The sequence below is a fragment of the Simochromis diagramma genome, unplaced genomic scaffold (assembly GCF_900408965.1).
Source record: "Simochromis diagramma unplaced genomic scaffold, fSimDia1.1 OVJJ01000802.1, whole genome shotgun sequence".
Classification (NCBI taxonomy): Eukaryota; Metazoa; Chordata; class Actinopteri; order Cichliformes; family Cichlidae; genus Simochromis; species Simochromis diagramma.
Window position 1 is genome coordinate 18,288,458 of NW_024387492.1, and position 19,216 is coordinate 18,307,673.

At 38.4% G+C, this 19,216-nt stretch overlaps 1 protein-coding gene across 2 annotated transcripts in view; it reads right to left on the reverse strand.

Annotated features, from left to right (window-relative positions):
* LOC120725258 (E3 ubiquitin-protein ligase TRIM9) overlaps positions 1-19,216 on the reverse strand; it is a 56,541-nt gene that overhangs the window by 4,269 nt on the left and 33,056 nt on the right. Inside the window, exons 4-10 of one of the 2 annotated variants that reach the window (XM_040018050.1) lie at positions 14,825-14,935; positions 11,536-11,689; positions 8,153-8,233; positions 6,488-6,651; positions 5,771-5,909; positions 2,642-2,766; positions 2,347-2,525 (exon numbers count right to left, since the gene is read on the reverse strand). In XM_040018050.1, coding sequence (XP_039873984.1) covers positions 2,347-2,525; positions 2,642-2,766; positions 5,771-5,909; positions 6,488-6,651; positions 8,153-8,233; positions 11,536-11,689; positions 14,825-14,935 — 953 coding nt within the window. The remainder of the gene's footprint in view (positions 1-2,346; positions 2,526-2,641; positions 2,767-5,770; positions 5,910-6,487; positions 6,652-8,152; positions 8,234-11,535; positions 11,690-14,824; positions 14,936-19,216) is intronic. The other variant, XM_040018051.1, reaches the window with a different exon arrangement.

Sequence of the window (19,216 nt, forward strand, 5' to 3'; positions counted from 1 at the left end):
AGAGAACTGACAAGTCAAGAGAGCAGATATTTTTCATGAATAAATCTTTAATGAGAGTTTGATGGCTTCCTTGTGAAGCAGACAGAGAGACGGTGCAGATGCATGTTTTGATGTTTCCTGCAGCCATCTTATACAGCTCCCCTGTGTGTTTGTTAGTCTGTTTGTTAGTATTGTATGAGCCTTCGGGTTTCTCTGTCATCGTGTGCATCTATGGTTATAGCTTCCAAACCTCTTAGAAGTATGAGACTTAATGCACAAGACAGAATGATGAATGCATGAGGGAAACACTTTACAGAGTCCCTGTCTCCTGTTGTTTTACTCAACGACAAAAGTTGCTCATGAATTACTTAAAATTATGAGTGCTGCTTTCTAGTAAGACAAGATTTAACAAGTTGGATTTGTTAATGTTACAAACTAATTGAATCATATTTTATAGTAAAGGAAACAGCAGTATTGCTACAGTAATAATACATTATAGTACATTAGGAATGATATATTAATAATGACAATCTTGGGGTTGCCATGTTATGAAAAATTAAATTCAGCAGGTATTTCTCCTTCTCTTCATGAATCACCGTAGTGGGATTATCATTAAAGGATTAAAAGCTTCGCCAGCAAAAATAGAACAAATTAAATCCCAGCATCACTCCACTCAGATTTAATTGTGCCTTCTAATTAATGGTTTATTAAATATTTGAGGGCTTGAAGGATGTTACAGAAAATTCCTAATGAAGGGACGTAAACTACTGATTTCATATTATACTATCCAGTCCGCAGGTACACATGTTAAAGGCATTAATGTTATGAACAGCTTCTTCCAAGAAAGAAAGTGCTACAACAATCCTTTAGAGGGGTTGATGAAAGAGCTGAAAACTCCATGAAAGCTTTGCCGCAGGAACGGGGATTTTTACAACCTAGCAGCCTATGAGTTGTTCACACAGCATGAGTAATATATTCAATTTTAACTTTGTAGTTTGACAAAACAAAACAAATTTAAAAATTTCAAGATTTGTCTTTTGTTCTTTGTATTAAATAACTGCAGCGGGGAAAACCAGCGTGATAATAGTGAAAGTCTGGAAAAGCTGTCAATGTCTTTTTTAGCTTTCCTGATGTTCCCTTCAACAATCTGTCCCTGGGCATCGCTGAAATCCTTTCAGCATGACTACAAGTTGTCGACTGCTCCCTGAAGCTCCCTTTCTAACCACTTATGTGTCTGTGATACATACTGGATCTCCTCGAGTGTGTCAAATGGAGCTCTTCTACTTGACTTAAATTTTTGGGGCAAAGAAAGAAAGTCCCAAATCTGCAGAGCATGAATTGTCTTCATAATTGCATATGCCAATTTTCCTCATCTTTTTGCTGTTCTCTTTATGGATCAACATAGTGGATCATCTGTCTCTATCTCTAGCATCCTCTTCTGTCACACAAACTTACCTGTAGTGTCCTCCTTCACTCCAACCAAAAATCTTCTGTGTGATCTTCTTCTTTTCCTCCTCTGCACATGTCCAAACCATCTCAGCCTTGCCTCTCAAACTGTGTCATCAAAACACTCGACCTGAGCTGGTCCTCTAATCTTGCCAGTTCTCTAATCTTAGATACTTCAACTCTGCTACCTCCTGTCTTTATGTTAGTGCCACCATGTCCAAGCAACACATCCCAGGTAAACCTTTCCTTTCATTCTTGCCTGCACCACATCTCAGCCAAGTGTTCTCTCACAGAAGCCTCGGGCTGTTACCCAATTTGCAAGTCTCCATTGACAGTCTGACCTTAAGGAAAAATTCACAGTGCACTCTCTTAAGAAAGACCTGATAGGCAAACACTGGGTTGTAGCTGGGGAACAAACCCCCACCAGAAGTGATGTTCCTCAAAATGATCTGATCATTTTGACAACAAAAGCCACTGAAGAGGTTTGACGTCCATGATAAAATCTCACAGTGCTCATGCACAGAAGTGGACTTCTGATCTACAATGATTCTCGAAATAGCAGCTGAAAACAGACCTAAAGTTCACAAGGACATGAGGATGAAAGGCAAATCTAAAACAAATAAACTCAGGCACTGTATTGGAAGGTAACCAGTATATTATTTTTAAAAATAATCTTAAATTAGTCTTTTGTCAGTTGTCTTTGCATTTGAATGATATGAGCCTCTGGATCCTGCAGGATATCAGTTTGGGATTTTTCTTGAAAACATGCAGATGGAATCTCTTAATTGTTCTCATTTTTTAAATATGATATGTATTTTATGCCAGTATTATACAACATGTCCAATGGTAGGGAACAATGGTAAAATTTTAAAAGTTATCACTAAAAACTGTTGGTGGTGTTGTTGCTCCCCATGCACCTACCTGTTGGTGTGGGAGTTGTTGTGCATGAACCAGGAGCGGTTGTTGTCCACATACATGGCCCAGGCTTTGTCATCTTTCCCCAGCATCATGTCCTTCATGGTGTTGATCCTTGCTATGCCAAACGCAGGATCTGGGTGGTTGTCATAGCGATCAATGCTGACCTCCCAATAGTGAATGCCCTGAGATTCAATAGGGGGTAAAAAAATAAATCTTCTATAACCTCTATAACCAAAAATCAACAGAAAAAGGCTAATCGCTGTCAAATTTAAATGGAAAATATCTGTATACACTTCACCTTGGAGAAAGCAGCAGTCCCCAGCACCACACGGTCATCATAGCTGTTACAGCTAACTGTCTGGTTGTCATTAGTCAGAACAATGTCCCGATGAGCTGAGGTGGGGTCAAAGGTGAACCAAGCCACTGTAAGAAGGACACAACAGTTAGCCTGCTATTAGTCTTTGGAAATTCTGTAAGTCTGTACTAACATTCACACTAAATTTAGTCACATGTTGTATTCTGCATCTTATTAAAATAATTTTAAAAACTGCTCATCCAAAGTGAACCTTACTGGGTAGCTATACACCTACAGTAAAGCCAATAATTATATCACTGATTCTAGAAGGGCCATGCTTTCTTTTTCATAGGATTAAAGACCCTATACAGTCCTTTGAAAATAAAACATGATTCAAAGCTCATAGAACCACCTTTAGCAGAAATAACTTGAAGTAATTGTTTTCTTTATAACTTTCAGTGTCTTACGTCATTATGGCCATATTTGCTATATAGCTTTGCTTCATTTCGTTAAGGTTTGATGTCATTTATTAATGCACAGCTCTCTTGAGGTCCCAAAACAGCATTTCTGTCAGGTTGAGGTCTGAACTTTGACTGTGCCATTGTAGCATATTGATTCTTTTCTATTTCAGCTATTTATTGTAGATTTGCTGGATAATTTTCCTGTTGCATGAACCAATTTGGGTGTTCTTACAAACATGATCACATTTGACTCTAAAATACTTTAGTATCAGAGGAGTATAGAGGAGTTTTAGGGTGACTCAATGACTGCTAGGAGCCGAGGTCCTGTGGGTGCAAAACAAACCCAAACCATCACCCCTCCACCACCGTGTTTGACTTTCTCCGAACATGGCGCTGTACATTAAAAGGACATTGTTCGAGAAGTCTTGTGGTTTGTTCAGTTCAAAACCTAAGCTGTGCTACAATATTCTCTTTAGACAGTAGTAGGGATGGGTACCGGTATCCGGTGCCATTATGGCAAAAGCAGCGCACATTTCATTGCTTTATTTCGGTGCTTTTTTTTTTCTTCCTGAGATGTCATACACTTTGGATTCTAGCCAATCATTTTACCTTTGCAAGGATAGTAGGTGGGCCCAGGTACGTACATTCTTTTAGAGCTACAGATTAAAAATGCCCAAGGCAAAGTGGTCAAAAGTCTGGCTGTACTTCACAGCAAAAGATGCAAACTCAGCAGTCTGCAACAAGTGCTTTAAGGTGATACTGTGATACTGTGCAAAGGAGATAACACCTCGAATCTGACGACCAACCTGGCGATGCATAGGGTTTTTTTTAGAAGCCAAGAAATGCACCAAGTTAGCAACATCCCCCAAGGACCCGAAGAGGAGATTCCTGGCCCCTAGCCCTGCCAGTGTAGCAGAAATGATGACAGATGATGATGGCAGCAGCAGCCGTTCTTCTCTGCGTGAGTAGCTTAATGTTCGTGTGTAATTTACGTTGAGTATGCTAACCAGGTTATTAAATTAATGCATGTAAGGTGAACTAGCAAACACCGTCGTAGTTACATGCAGCTGTCTTCTTGTTTAATTGCAGATACTCCCTTCACCCTGACCAAAAAGGCTAAAATGACCAAAGAAAAAGTTTGAGCACCGTTTAAGCACCAGCACCATTTCAAAAGTACTGGTTTGGCACCGGTATCGGATAAAACCTAAACGATACCCATCCCTAGACAGTAGAGGCTTTTTACAAGCATCTTCCAAATGAGCCATACTTGAGTCTGTTACACCTTCCCTGAGCATTGTGTGGTCTGAAAAGTCAAACTAGTTTAATTGCTGTGACTGATTTTTTTAAATCATCAAAATACTTTTAACAAGCTCAAGGCATACACATAAATACAACTTTCAGCTTAACTCAGCAAGGGATATTTTCATCTCTGGCTGATAAAAACAAGACTATAAATGTAATCACTCTGTCAAATAATCACATTAATATGTATTAAAAGATTCTTTTATAATGAATGTGACCTTAGAAATCTTTGTACGGCGGTTGTGGGCAACAACTAATTGGGTTTATCCACAGAAAACAATGCACTTGTAAAGTGTAGGCCTGAGACGGGAAATGTTTCATCAACTACCAATGCATTATTAAAAAAGTGCTTGCACGTGAGATTTTTACTGTCACACTACACGGATGCCATGTTTTTGTTTGCAGCCATTGCTGTCTGTTCAAGCAAGAGTCACGTCGCCGCAGTTTTCTTTCTCGGTGTAGCTGCGGTACAATCCTCAAAGAGAGAGAGGAGGAAGAGGAGGAGAAGGGGAGGGAAAAAGAGGCAGAGTAGGCAGGAAGAAGAACGATGATAGAGAAGAATAAAAAGAGGGCGGGTGGGATAAACAGTTATCAGTCAGAAAACAGACTCTAATGCCCATTATTGTTGTGGCTGGTTCAGAGACACTGTTTGTGTGTTTGTGTATTGTAAAAATCTCCACCCGCATTGCTCTGCTGTTACACAGTGGGTGTCTCTATTTTCTTCTTTCACCTCCTCTTTCTCTGAGTCCTTAATCTCATTCTTTCCTTTCTTCTCCAGCAGTATATTCTGTTTTTTCTCCCTTTGCAGTTATGTTTTTTCTTTCCTTTTCTCTTTTTCCTTTGCATCTCTGTACAGTTTTACCTTTATCCTCTTTTTCCATTGCCCCCTTTCTTTTTCTTACTTAACCGCTCCTTTGATCTCCTTTTCTTTCCTTCTGTTTTCTTCTTGTTTGTGACTTTTCTTTACTGTCTACTCAAACCTGGTCTACTTCAGCTTTTTTCCATCCGCTTCCTCTTCATTATTCCATTCCTCTTTTCTCCCCCTTTCTTTGTCTGCTGTTCCTGTCCAGTGTATTCCCTTCACCCTCTTCAAAATCTTCCACCTACCTTTCTCCTGCCTTCTCCCAAAACAAAATCTCAAAAAAATCTCCTCCTCTATGTAAGAGGCTTTTCTGTTCACAGTTACATAGGTCAGATGAAATTACATCATGAAACCTGTTTTACAAAGAAGATCGCAGACAAAAAAATCCCTTGGGTAAAAATATATAATGAAATCAAGACAGCCAAAAGAGCAGAATCAAAAGTAAGGCAGACAAAGAGTCCATCTGTCATGCTGGAAGCTAAGCCAGTTCCAGCACACACCACGTACCATCAGAAGTCTTGAGCATGACTGTCTTGCTGTATGGACCCACTCCAATGGAATTATAAGCTTTCACCCTTGCGTTGTAGGAACTGTTGAAGTGAAGACCATCGACTGTACACACTGTTTCCTTCCCCACATATACCTCCTGGGGGCACACACAAACACGCACACACAGACACACACAAACTCAGCATCATTTGAAATGCAAGTTGAGGCAGTATATGCTCAAGGATTAGTGAAGAGGTCAAGATCTCTAGCACTTTTAATGCATGCTTGATGATGACTCATATACTTACACACATAAAGAGTATTATCTGTCCTTTGTCAGATATGAGCATCATATTGAGGAGAGCTACTAAACATCATTTTCTGAGTTTCAGATTAGATTAGTTATTTTCACAGTAGAGTTATTGCAGTGTTTCCCAAAAACAGAAATTTCTTGGGCAGGCTGCCCACGAATCTTTTTCAACCTTCAGAGAAAACAACGAGATTGAGAAACAAGTTCAAGTTGCTGCTGTGATGGTTCTTGGTGTCGTTCAGCTGTCTTTATTCTCTTGTCCTGGAGACACAACTGCTTATTTTTTATTATCTATTTCCACAAAAAATATATGCATTTCTTTTGGGTGCACACATATGATCTGTGCCTCATTGCTGCCACGATACAGAGTAATTCTGTGGGAAACACTATTAGTGTAAATCTTTTGTTTAACAAATAGTACTCACCCTGTACTGTCCTCCATTGCCATCATCCAGCTCCAGGATGTAGCCCTCGATGGGGTTGATGGTGGGCATAGCTACCCTCCAGGCCAGGGTGGCGCTGTTATTCCTTGTGCAGCACTTCTCCAGCTGCAGGAGAGGAGCTGGAGGCACTGAGGGTCTAGGCTCCACTGTGTAGAGAGATGGATGGATGTAATTTAAATTTTGCAATCAATGAATGAGAGGAATTGGGACAAAGAAGAGGTACAAGGAGGGAGACATGAAAGTGTGGAAGGATGAAGAGAGGAAGACATACAGGGATGCCGTCATCTGGCGGGTTGCCTTTAAACAGACTGAATGAAGAGAAAAAGGAGCTTTAATGACAATCTGGTGGGAGATTTAAAAAAGAGCCTTAAAGGTGAAAGAGCTCTGGGTTCATTTACAGGGTAACAGATGGGAATTATTAAGGGCTTAAACTGGACCTAGTGAGGACTCTACATACACTTAAAGGGTAGTGTAGTGGTAGGGATGCACTGGGTTAGATTGATATGCGCTTTGAAGGCTGACTTGTAGTTTGATAGTAATAAATAAATCAGCAAAGGTGGTAAGAAAGTATGAGACATCGGCTCCCCACCAAAGGCCAGACTGATGAAAGCAAAGCATCATTCCTGCATAAAATCTGCATAAAATCAGAGGAAAAGCATCATATCAGTCTAACTCTTGTACAAAACAGGTGAAAAGAAAATTCCAAAAGGAGAAACAAACATACAAACAATAAAATAAGAAAAGATTAAAAAAATCTTTCTTCACTTTTTCATTTACAGGAACTTATCTGATAAATATATAACAGTACGGAAAACACAGGGGAAGGCAGCAGTCATGGCGGAGAGTATAGGAGATAATGCATGTTTTGTTGATATTACATATTTGAATTTATGACTTATTACATGGAGATCAGCCACAACATCAAAAATACAGATTATGTAAAGTAATTAATAACGGCCATCTCTTTACAATGCAATGTTCTGCTGTAGAAATCTGGTTTCATGCCATTTATGTGGATGTTACATTGACGCAGAACATTAACTTATCCTTCAAACAGCCCAGATACTAATGCAAACATGAATCTACAAGATGTACCAGAGATAGCCTGATCCACAGACGCCCCACCCGCAACCTCCAGCAGGCAAATGATCTGCTACCTGATCGCAGAGACTAAAGGACACCTGCAGAAGTCCCACATGTTGATGGATTGAAGCAGATTCTAATGTTGTGGCTGATCAGTCTATAGCTATCGAGCAAGACTGAATATGTGAAAACGAAATGATTAGAGGATCATGTTTACTGCACATTTCCTCAGTATATACTTACTCCCTATGATTTGTATTGCCACAGTTTAATTCATGCATAATTATATTTTTATTTATGTGTCATTAGTAACACGTGAAACAAAATTATCGCAGGAAACAAAGATCTTTGTGCAGAACTGTTCAGCAGATCAGTGTCGTTTACTGTTGAAGAGCTGAAAAACAACATGCAAAGGGAAAACACCAGAGAAACACTGTGGGACAAAAAGACCAGTGAGTTTCCAACCAGAGAGCTATCGGGGCTAAGGAATGAGGCAGGAGTGACAAAATATATGCAAGGAAGGGAAACAGAGATTTACAGTGAAAAATAGAGTCTCTGAAATACCTCCTGGGCTCTCTGTCTCCATCTCAGCCTCACCACTGCCTGCTTCCTGCATTTGTTTCAATTTTGGATTCTCCTGTACATCTGGAAATATGATGTTGATTTAAGTCAGTGTTCTCTAAAGAAGTAAAAAGGATGACCAGAAGTGTAGTGTATCAACCATACGCTTATTTGTCACAATGATATTAACTAAAGGTCCGAAAATTATCATTGATAAACACAAAAATCGTTTGTCAAGCCTAAACTTGAAGGTTTTGTTGTCCTTTTTGTGTTGCATTATTTTGTGTGGTATTTTGTAGTTTTAGGTAGTATTTGTGTAGTGATAAGACAAGAGATTGTGTTTTTAGGTAGCACTTTTAGAACTAGGTAATAATTTGGTAATTGTAGGGTAATAAGTTGGAAACAAGGAGGCAATAATTTTATCATCACTATCATCACTGCCCCAGTAATATCCAAGCAGTTATTTTGTATCAACAGTGATTACTGCTGAGTAACATTACGTTACTCAGCAGTAATCACTTACTGAAATCATACTATAATGCATGTATATATATATATATATATATATGTGTGTGTGTGTGTGTGTGTGTGTGTGTGTGCTACCTAAACACTGAAATACATTTTTTGCACGCAGCAATGAATTTTGTTCACTCAAATTTAGCTTTTCTTTGCTCGAAATAAATTTCTCCTCAAAATGCAACACTTGTACCTGCAATTTTTTTTTACGTGCGCTCAGAATAGTGGCACACAAATAACGCCATATGCTTGTTCTACGCTTTTTTATGCTGCATATTTTTTTACCATAGGTGCAAAGTTATTTTCTTTCCAGTGCAGCTGAGCAGCTGCTGCTATATTATTATAAAAGTATAACAGTATAATCCTATTATCCAGTATTCAGCATTGTTTGAAGGTATCAATCCAAATTTTATGTTTAATATTGTGGCTTATTATAAGGAAATGTTTGGTAATGTTTCTACTACATTTCATAGTAATATTTGTCACAATTTAAAGCATATGAAGTTCACTTTAATAGTTTATTAATATGTAATTACAAAAATGTAAAAAGGCAGTTTTGTAGTTCTTAGCCCTGTTTCCTGGTTATCACACCGAAACTACTGCAAAATACATTAGAAGGTTACCTAGGCAACCAGAGCCAGGAATGTCGTGAGCAATCAGCTGTCAGCTTCAAAGAGATGAGTGAGGAACGAATCACTTTGCTCCAAAGCTATGCGTGGACGTAGCTTTAAAGCTGTGCATAATTAAAGATGTAACTGCTTTAAGTGACAGGCCTTGTAGAGTGTTTAATTTAATTAGTTTCATTTTTGTACAAAGAATCAGCTGTTCTGTTTTTCCAATAATTGCATTTTGCTTTGAGCTTGTTTAGCCACAAACTAGTATCCTATACAATTAATAGACAGTGAATTACAGTTCTGTGTTTCTAATCAAGCCACCTACTGTTAACCTAAACTACTCAAGTCAACCCTCTCATGCAACTATTAGCATTTCGTTTTAAGAAAAGTTGAGGTGAAGACAAGAAAAGAAAATGAAAGATAAAAAAGATGCAGAGGAGGAATAACTAATGAATCTTTATGCCTGTGGAGGATGTTATGATGGCTATGCGCATCTTTTATTTACAGTATATGGGTTTAAACAAACTTAATATTTGAGTACAAACATACCTTTTGTTGGTGCTCTGTATGTCAAAGATTAAAATTCAAATGCTTAAAATGAAATTGTCCGTCGTTAAAGTCCATACCAGATAATGGGTGAGAGAGAAAGGAATCATACAACTGAATTCCACATCCCCAGTCTTGGAGAAGAAAAGAGAGCTGATCAAAGCTTTCTGGCTTTCTAAGAAGTTTGAGTGGAGCTTAAATTGGAGAAAATCTATTTGAAGTAGAACTTAACTCAAGCCATGACCTGAAGACCCGGGACACATTTTTAAATTTAATTCACTAAGTTTTTGTCGTGTCTGTAAGAGCTAGTGTCCTTATTTTCTAGGAAGTTGACTTTGTTGGGGACAAAAAACGTTGCTGCAACTCATTGGAAGTGTCACCCAAGATGAACCATAACATTACAAGAGTGCATAATCACAGTTATGATACCGAATATAAAATTTATCACACACAGAGCTCCACTGAATGTAATTTCCTCATTGTGAAAATGAGTATTTTGCTTATGTTTTAATGGATTTTGTACTCTTAATAGCTGATAACAAAGACCAGTCAGCATTATTTACTTTTCTAGCAAAGTAACCAGGTTGAATCTGCTTCTGCACAGGGAAGACATCCCATCTTCACCGCCTAAGTGCAGCCATATGCAAATAAAATATGCATATTGGTGATTACATATTTAATATACATTAACTATACATCTGGGTAATCTCGGAGACCGCAGCGGAATGAATATAAAACACGCTGTTTACTCATGCGCGCCAACTGGCTGCTGGGTAGCAACAGCCAATTAATAGCTAATTAGATGTGCACACTGTAGTATGAGTTAAAGAAACCTTAAAAGAAAAGAGCGATAGCAGCTGAATCTTATTTTGTTGACTTTAGATGAATCTTGTTTGTGTATGTTTGTGCATGCCAAAATTATTTACATATATCTATAATCATAGAGACTTTTTAAGTAAATCATTGGCAAGCTTACAAATGAGCTTTACTCCAGGACTTCAATATGTATGTGCAGCTCAAGAAAATGAGTATTCTGGCGACCCAGTCAAAATCTGTGGTCAGCCTCCAAATTCAGCCACAACCCTGAACTGTTCCTCAGTTTTCCTCACTGTGTAGGAACAGTTTTGTTCAAAAAGATTCATATAGTAAGATTTTTGTGAGGAATATGATCTCAATGGGAGGAGAATTGAGGCTGCTTGATGATTTGAAGCAATGTGGTGGCCAGAGACAGGTGTGCAAGTGAAGAGACTATCAGTGATACTGCAGGATACTGCTGATTGTCATATTATCTGGTGGTAAATACATTAGATGATTACCTAGGCAACCAGAGGCTGGTAAGTCCACAAGCAACCAATCATCACCTCCAGTGAGGAGCGAATTGCTTGAAGCAAGGACTCTGAGATGCATCAAGTTAGTATAAAAGGCCAAAGGTTTACAGAGGTAAATCTAGAATAACAAATTATTCTCAATTCAAAGTTAATAAATCAATCAATCTGTTGTTCCCAGCAGAGTAACTGAGAAATTCCCAGCATTGAGCTTGTCCGTACATCTTAGTTAAACTAGCTTTACCATTCTTTTCTAGTTTTCTCTCGTGTGAGACTCATGCCTTATAAAGTGGAGTACGCCTTTTAAATATACAGCTAAAGAGATTTTTTAATTTGACTAAGTTGTAGTAGTACAGTTGGTTTTAAAGTCCAAACGTGTGCTCACCTTTGCCCTGGCAGAAGTCCAGCTGTAGGATGGTCTGTAGCAGCGAGTCGGTATTGAGAGTGAGGTCAAAGTCAGGGCCAACCTTTGGCTCCAGGGCCCCTTTAACCCACTGGTCTTGAGACGACGTCACTCGCTTGATCAGAGCATCTGAGATCTACGCAAACACATACAGTGGGCAAGTTGAAGTTTGCAGACACAGTATAGATTCAGCAATGGTTTACTTGTAAGAAGTAAAGAATGAAGAAAATGCTGGAAATGAGAACACATTCATTCAATATTTATATACTTTTAAATACATTGGAAAATATCAGATGCCCTCCCTGCATACAAAGTGGATTCTCCATTTGACTGGCCCGGCTTCCATACACTGTGTCTGACAAGTGAAATGAGGCTCACATTAGTGCAGTTCAAATATTTAAAGATATGAATTAGACCCCTGATCTGAGGATAAGACAAAAAAAACCCAACCTCTAGTGAATACATTGCATGATTGTTTCCATTACTTATGCTCAGTGTAGGGACTAACGCATTATTAAGTAACACGTTACAGTAACTACGTTATTACTGTGGTAACGAGCACGGTAACTAGTTATTATGTGGTGGCTATCGCAGATCTTCCACAGATTCAGTAATATTAGCAAGTGGTGGAGGCCAGCAGGTGGATGAAGGAAAGGGGAGGCAGGAGGAGAGACTCGAGGCGGGTGTCTGAGTGTCAAGTGAACTGAACTTCAGGTAAGAAGTTATGACCTGCAGTCTATCTGGGTCAGATATAAACCAAGTTTAGGTGGAGTTTATTTTAGTTATGCTGACTTTTTTGTACTGCATACTAGCTAGCATGACGGAGTTTCTATACAGCTGGGCGGCTGCTATGATGTTACTGATGTTGAACTTTATTTTGTTCATAAGGTTAATTATTAGAGTTGCCAACCGTTCCCTAAAAAATGGAATCGTCTTGTATTCAGAGAAAATATTTCGTATTGAGCTGAAAAGGAACGCAGTTTGTCCCGTACTTCAGCTACAATGACACAAAAGACACAAAGCTGGAGTTATTGTCTTTACGCTGCAGCTGTCTCTTCTTCTCTCATTCTCTCCCCCTCCCTCTCCTGTTTCTACTTCAATCATGAAACTGATCAATGATCAGCTGATCGGCTTATCTGTCGCAAGTCCCGTCTGTCTTGTTTGTTTATCTCCCACATATTTGGAAATATGCACATTATTTTTTCCTTTCTATTGGTAGGTGGCACAGTGCACTTGTGGCTAGAAGACTGGAAGCGACACATTAACAAGAGAATTCTGAGTAAAACCAAAGTTACTTTCCTGAGTAACTAGTTACTTTGAAAGTAACTGGATTACTTTTGATAGAAGTAACTAGTAATGTAACAACTGTAATTTAAAGTAACTTACCCAACACTGCTTATGCTTCAGAATGGGTAAAGAAAAAGGAAGCTTATTTTCTGGAATATCTGGAAATCATGTGTGTTTTTATTCAGTACCATAAAGGCACATTTATGACTGCATATGAAGGCCACTCAAGGTAAAAAAAAAAATAAAAAAAAATCAAGATTTAAAATTGTGAATTTTGATCAAACAGCTGAAATTTACAAGAACAAAGATGAAGAAATAAGTCATGTAACTGTATTGCTTTATTTTTCAACTTTAAGTTGGAATAAAATCACATATTTGAATAGAATAGCATAGAATAGAATAGAATAGAATAGAATAGAATAGAATAGTCCTGTATTGTCGTCGTACTTTTGTTTGTTTTTTGTTGCTTTGTTTTTGTTATTTAAAATCAATAATTTGTAAGACTTGAGAAATGTAATTAAACATTATTAAATGTGTTTTAGTCAAGGTTAGAGGATGACAGGTTTTATTGAAAATGAGCTTGTGGCTTCTGGTCTGCTTTATCGACCTCATCGGATAGATCTGTCGTTGGCGTCTAATAATGTGTTTTATAAGTTATTGATCCCAGAACCTCAAATAATGACTTTTTTTACAACTTAACCTTGAAATGTTCCTTTACACAAAAAATAAAACCCGACTTTTTTCTCATCACTGTTTTCTCTGTTTTTATGACTTTAAAATTTAAACCTTTTTTGCTGTTGTGTTGGTTTCTTTTTTTCTTTTTTCTTGCTCTCTGTGGCTGTAATATGCCCCCGTAGATGTTTGCTGATACACTACAAATATTTCTGCACATGCACTGCATCCTGAGTCTGTGGGAGCAGGTCATTGTTGAGTAAGTGGGTGTCATGTGCCCTTCCTCTATCACGTGCGTGCTCTATCCAGGCGTACCACCTAACACATAAGGAAAGGAAGTATTTCCAGTGGTGACACAAATACTGAATATTTTTTCTATTTCAAATTTCAAAAACGACCTCCCCCTGATTTCACACATCCAGATATAGCGCTTTTGATATATACTACTAAAGATATGCAAATAAAGTTGTATAAAGCCTTTTTTGTTTCCTGAGAGAGTTGTGTGAACTTTGATATAAAGCCCAGACTCTGCATGAGCTGAGACTCGAGACAGATTTAAAGATGAAAAAAAAGTCTGATGGTCTTGAAAAGTCTTCATGATTTAGCGTTCTGCAGGAAACCTTTAAACCAACATTTATTTCTTCTGAGGAGGTCACGTTTCTCCATCTATACATACAAAGATCAATGATTATTTATTAGCTACTGAGCATGTCAACCTATTGATTACTAGGCATGTAAAGTTGATTCAAAATAGATCAGCTGCAGATGTATTAAAATAAGATGCATGTTGCTGTGACTGTGGTGCTGAAGTGCAGGCAGGCATGTGGGGTTGTTGTTGTTGCTGTTCTCCGTGCTGACTCCTTCCTCTGCTACGCCATGGTTTGCTTGTTTTTTTGGCTGTGCCAATTCAAGAAACATCAGAGGCTCCCCGTGAAGCTGATTTCTCCTAATGTGCTCAGAGGATCTGTGTGTCACGCTTCCTTCCTACCTTCATTTACATTTTTTGGTTCCAAATATCTCAGAAAAAGATTTGATTTGGGTTGATTTTTAATCGAGTAAGACCTCATAGTGTTTTTGTCTTGTGCTTTACTTATTTAAGTAACATAATTCTCCTGGCCTCAGCATAAGAAGGAATGTACTCTGCCACACGCTGTTTTTGTGCTGATGTTCGGTTGTTTTAGATGTTTAATAGCTTTTAGATTATGATTAACTGAAATTGTTGTTTTTTTGTGTTCTTTTTGTCTTTGTAACATCCCCTGTTACTCATCTTCATACTCGTCTCACACGCACAAACATGAGGTGTGTAAAATACCTGGAGGAAACCACTTGGATCATTCTCTTTGAGGACTTCTAGACAGTACTCCATCATGCCGGTGGTCTGCCGTAGCTTCATAGTGCAGTGTGTGATCTGGTCACGTACCACCTGAACAAAACAGATCAGATGCATGAGTTGTTAAAAGCAATTATTCTGAGATGAGCATCTGAAATATTTTCACTATGTTTAATTGTATCAGTTTCAATCAGTTTGTACAAGTGAAAGACTCTGAAAGACTCTGATGTATGACCTTTTCCCCGAGCCTTCCTTTGCCCCCTGTTAGTGTCTTCCATTGCCTGCATGAGTTTATTCTCTTTCAGTTATATCCTCTTGCTTTAAAAAGTTGTTTCCTCATTTTTCCATTTTGTTTTTAACTTCCTACCTTTGTTCTCTTTCCAACCTTATTGCCTGATTGAGTTCACTTGTGCCGCATTACCCTTTTTCTTGTTAAAAGATGAGGGGTTTCTACAAGACTGTCTCAATTTGTGCCTCATTTTGTTTAGTGTCAGTTTGTTTTTTCTTGTTACCTTATTTGGATTTTTTTTCCCCCTGCTTTTCTCAGGTGTACCAAGTTATTTAGGCCCCCTGGCAGTCTGTCCATTCCTTGATGTCGATTGTTGGGTTCACTTTAACAACTTTAGCATCAATATGGTATTATATCATTATATGTGTCCCAGCCACACTCAAGCGCATCTTGGTTGGTTGTAGGACTAGCCTTACTTAGGGGAGATATACATGGAGACACAACTTTCTCCTATCGTCTATCTTGTCCCTTTTGTCTTACTTCTCTCTATCACCTTTTCTATTCCTTTGAAGAAGTTAGGCTCCATAAATGTTAAAGGGGTAAGTATTATTTCTCAGTTGCAGTGAATAGATAGAAGAAAATAAACTGTAGAAAACTAAACAGAAGAAAGAAGAAGAGAAATAATTTAACGTAAACCAGTGAGACACTCCGGGGCCTGCCAACCCTGGCAGGGCCTCCTTGGATGAGGGTGTCTCGTGATAATGGCCGAAGCACTCGATGAATCCAAGGTCCACTACTGATGATGCGTCCCAAATTTTAATATGATAATCTAGATCAGATCTCTAATCTCTAAAAAAGGCAGATTAGCTTGGGACAAAGACCGAAAGTGAGGCATAACGATGTGTGCTGCTGGTAAAGTTTCTGGGCTGCCTTTCCTCATAACAGCCATTCCTCAAGATTTTCTCCATTTAAAATGGTAAATGGCCTGTATTTGTATAGCGCTTTTACTAGTCCCACCTAGGGACCCCAAAGCGCTTTACACACCCAGTCATCCACACATTCACACACTGGTGGAGGCAAGCTACAGTTGTAGCCACAGCTGCCCTGGGGCAGACTGACAGAAGCGAGGCTGCCATATCGTGCCATCGGCCCTTCTGGCCAACACCAGTAGGCGATAGGTGAAGTGTCTTGCCCAAGGACACAACGACCGAGACTGTCTGAGCTGGGGCTCGAACCGGCAACCTTCCGATTACAAGGCGAACTCCCAACTCTTGAGCTACGATCGCCCCGATTTAAAGCCATGCGTTATCACGCATTGCAACATCTAGTCCTTTTACTGAATTACAACTACGTTGTTGTCAGCAGAAATATTGCTAATTTCAGAGTGAACTTGTGAAATTCTCTCTAATGCTCAGTAATACAAAGAGGTGGACTTAAACAACAATTTAATCTGTGATACAATCAAAAGCTGTAAATGGTGTCCATGGAGTCCACTTTTTCATGCTGGTCAACTTTTTCTCAGCGACAATGACGCTTAAGATTAGTTCAGTAATAATACAGTTCAGTAAGAATGGGAGGTAATGAATAAAGAAAAGTGGCACCACGCTAAAAAAGTTCAGAACTGCCAGCTCAGGATCACACTGATTTTTGAGCTTGGCAGCAGGTTGTTATATGTGCACTGGGAGTGTAATTAGAGAGCAGAACATGGGCAGTTGGAACTGGCTGACACAAAAGACGAGTTAGTGGCTGGCATGCAAAACAGTCAAGGATTAATTAAAGACTGTCTGACAGCGTGACACCATAATGCCACAACTGGAATCGATCTGTTGATCTCTCATAAATTTCACAGAAACATTATCAGCCGCAACCAGACAAACGCACTTTTCTGTTTTTCATTCAGTCTCTCTCTTTCACACAGACACCAGACACATGCCGTCTGCTGGCTGAACCCCGAGCCAGGGGAAATGAGATTTGGACGTGTGTCACAGTCAGCCGTTTTGGGGCTAATTGAAAGTCTGCAACCTGTCATCGCTTTATTAACCTTTTGTTTTCTTGCAATCAAGCTGCACCACTTTTAACTCACGAGCAATCTTTAATCCTCAGCTCATAGTACTACTGATATCATTATACTCCACGTGTAACACACACACACACATCAGGTTTTAAAGTTTAAGCAAGAGATTAGACAGAAAATATTTTGAAACTTGTCTGCATCCAAAATAATTAATTCTAGCGTTAACCAATGGCCGTCTAAATGGATCAGAGAGTTAATTAGGTGCATTTGTGGTAATTAGTCGTCTTTTATTTGATGGTTTATGAGATCAGTTAATTATTCACCTGTCATCTGTTGTCTGAGTTGAAATATGAAGACCATGACAATTTAGGAAATTTCTAAATATTTTCTTGCATTTTATCCGTTTAGTAAGTTTTCTTATCTCACATGAAATATCCATGTATTTGTATTTGATGTCACGTCACTCCCTTTTTTCTTTGTTTTTCTCTTATTTGCACTCATACTGTACAAGTCTACTAAAGGTGCAACTTAAAATATGCACATACTCAAATTATTTCCCAAGAGAAAATTTGTTTTTCAAATCACGTTGCTGAACCGTCGCTTTTATCCTCCGTGCAAACAACATGAAGTACGAGGCGTGACGCTTGAGTAAATCTCAGATTTATTTCAATTGCTTTCTGTCCCGCTGAGACTTGCCGTCAACTCCCTCCCACATGCTCCTGCAGCCCCGGCTGATGGGCTTTTCCCGTATGTTCCTCATGAATCTGAAATGAATTTAAGGGTTCAGATATTGAAACACGGTAATTGAATGGACCTCATTGGAGGTACATCTCACAGCCTCTTCAGCAGACACTGAATCACATTTCATTTCAGGTTAGAGCAAAAATATTTTTATTGACATCTATTTTCAGTACACTTTAGACTAAATGTCAAGTATAAATTGAAACTCATAATGTAGAGCATAAAAAAGCACTAAAATACTCATAAAACCTTCTTGGCTGTATACAAGAAATGAAATGCTCGTCATGCTTGCTATTGGGCTTTTTGTTTCTACTTGCGTTGAAGCTTTTTAATAGAATCTTGCTCTTATATTTGATTAAATGTGTTATTTAACATAAAATTCTTAAGGTACCTTCTCATTTAGCAGCAAACAAAGACAGCACTTAGCCTCTTACAATAATGGTCAGACTTAAAGATAGCAGCACAAAAATGGCAGGTTTGATTTTTTATTTAAAGGCTTCTGACTGTAACAACTATAACATTATAGCCCTCGAGTATTTGAGTGTGAGAACATCTAGTCTATATTCCTTTACAGGTTTTTATTTGATGATGGAAAATCAAACAGGTCTCTTTATCCTGTAAAAAACAACAACAAAAAAGCTTAGTTACTGTTTGAGTATTTTGTGGGGTTTCTTTGTTTCCTGGTCAAATTTTTATTCTCTGCCCTCTTACACAATAATCACAATGAGATTTGTGTGATCCTCTCAACTCTACACTCAACTCACATGTTTATTCTCAATCTTTCACTATCACCCTTTTCCTTGCATTCAGTTTTGCAACTAAACTAATCCACAGCTTCGAGATTTCGACCCTCGTGTTTTCGTCACAAAACAATCTATTTAGAAATGAAAATAAGAAAAGCAGGAAGAGAAAATGTTATGTCTACAACATGTAATATCCCATGATCTGAAAACACAAATATTTCCAAAATATAAATTTTGACATTCTAATTGTACATTTTTTATAGTCATAGTAGCATCAGCAAAAAATAAATAAAGACTGTAACAGCCTATTGCTTGTACTTAAACTGCAGTTATACACAGTATAATATTCTATATTTTCCTGCTGATAAATAAATAAAAACTCAGTCTGTGTTCAACGCAACAGTAGATGTATGTATGCACTGCTTGTATCTGAGAAGTGGGTGTAATGTGAAAACCTACAAATAACGTGCAAAATGACACTTTAATATTTGACATGCCTTAATACCTAAATGACTCCGACTTCACACTATGGTGTTGTGAAATGTGAGCTGCTACTTTTTGGGCATGTGGGTGGAAGCTGTGAGCCTGATACGAAGCTGCAATATATATAAACACATACAGTCTCAAACTGAATGTGGCTTTCTGTG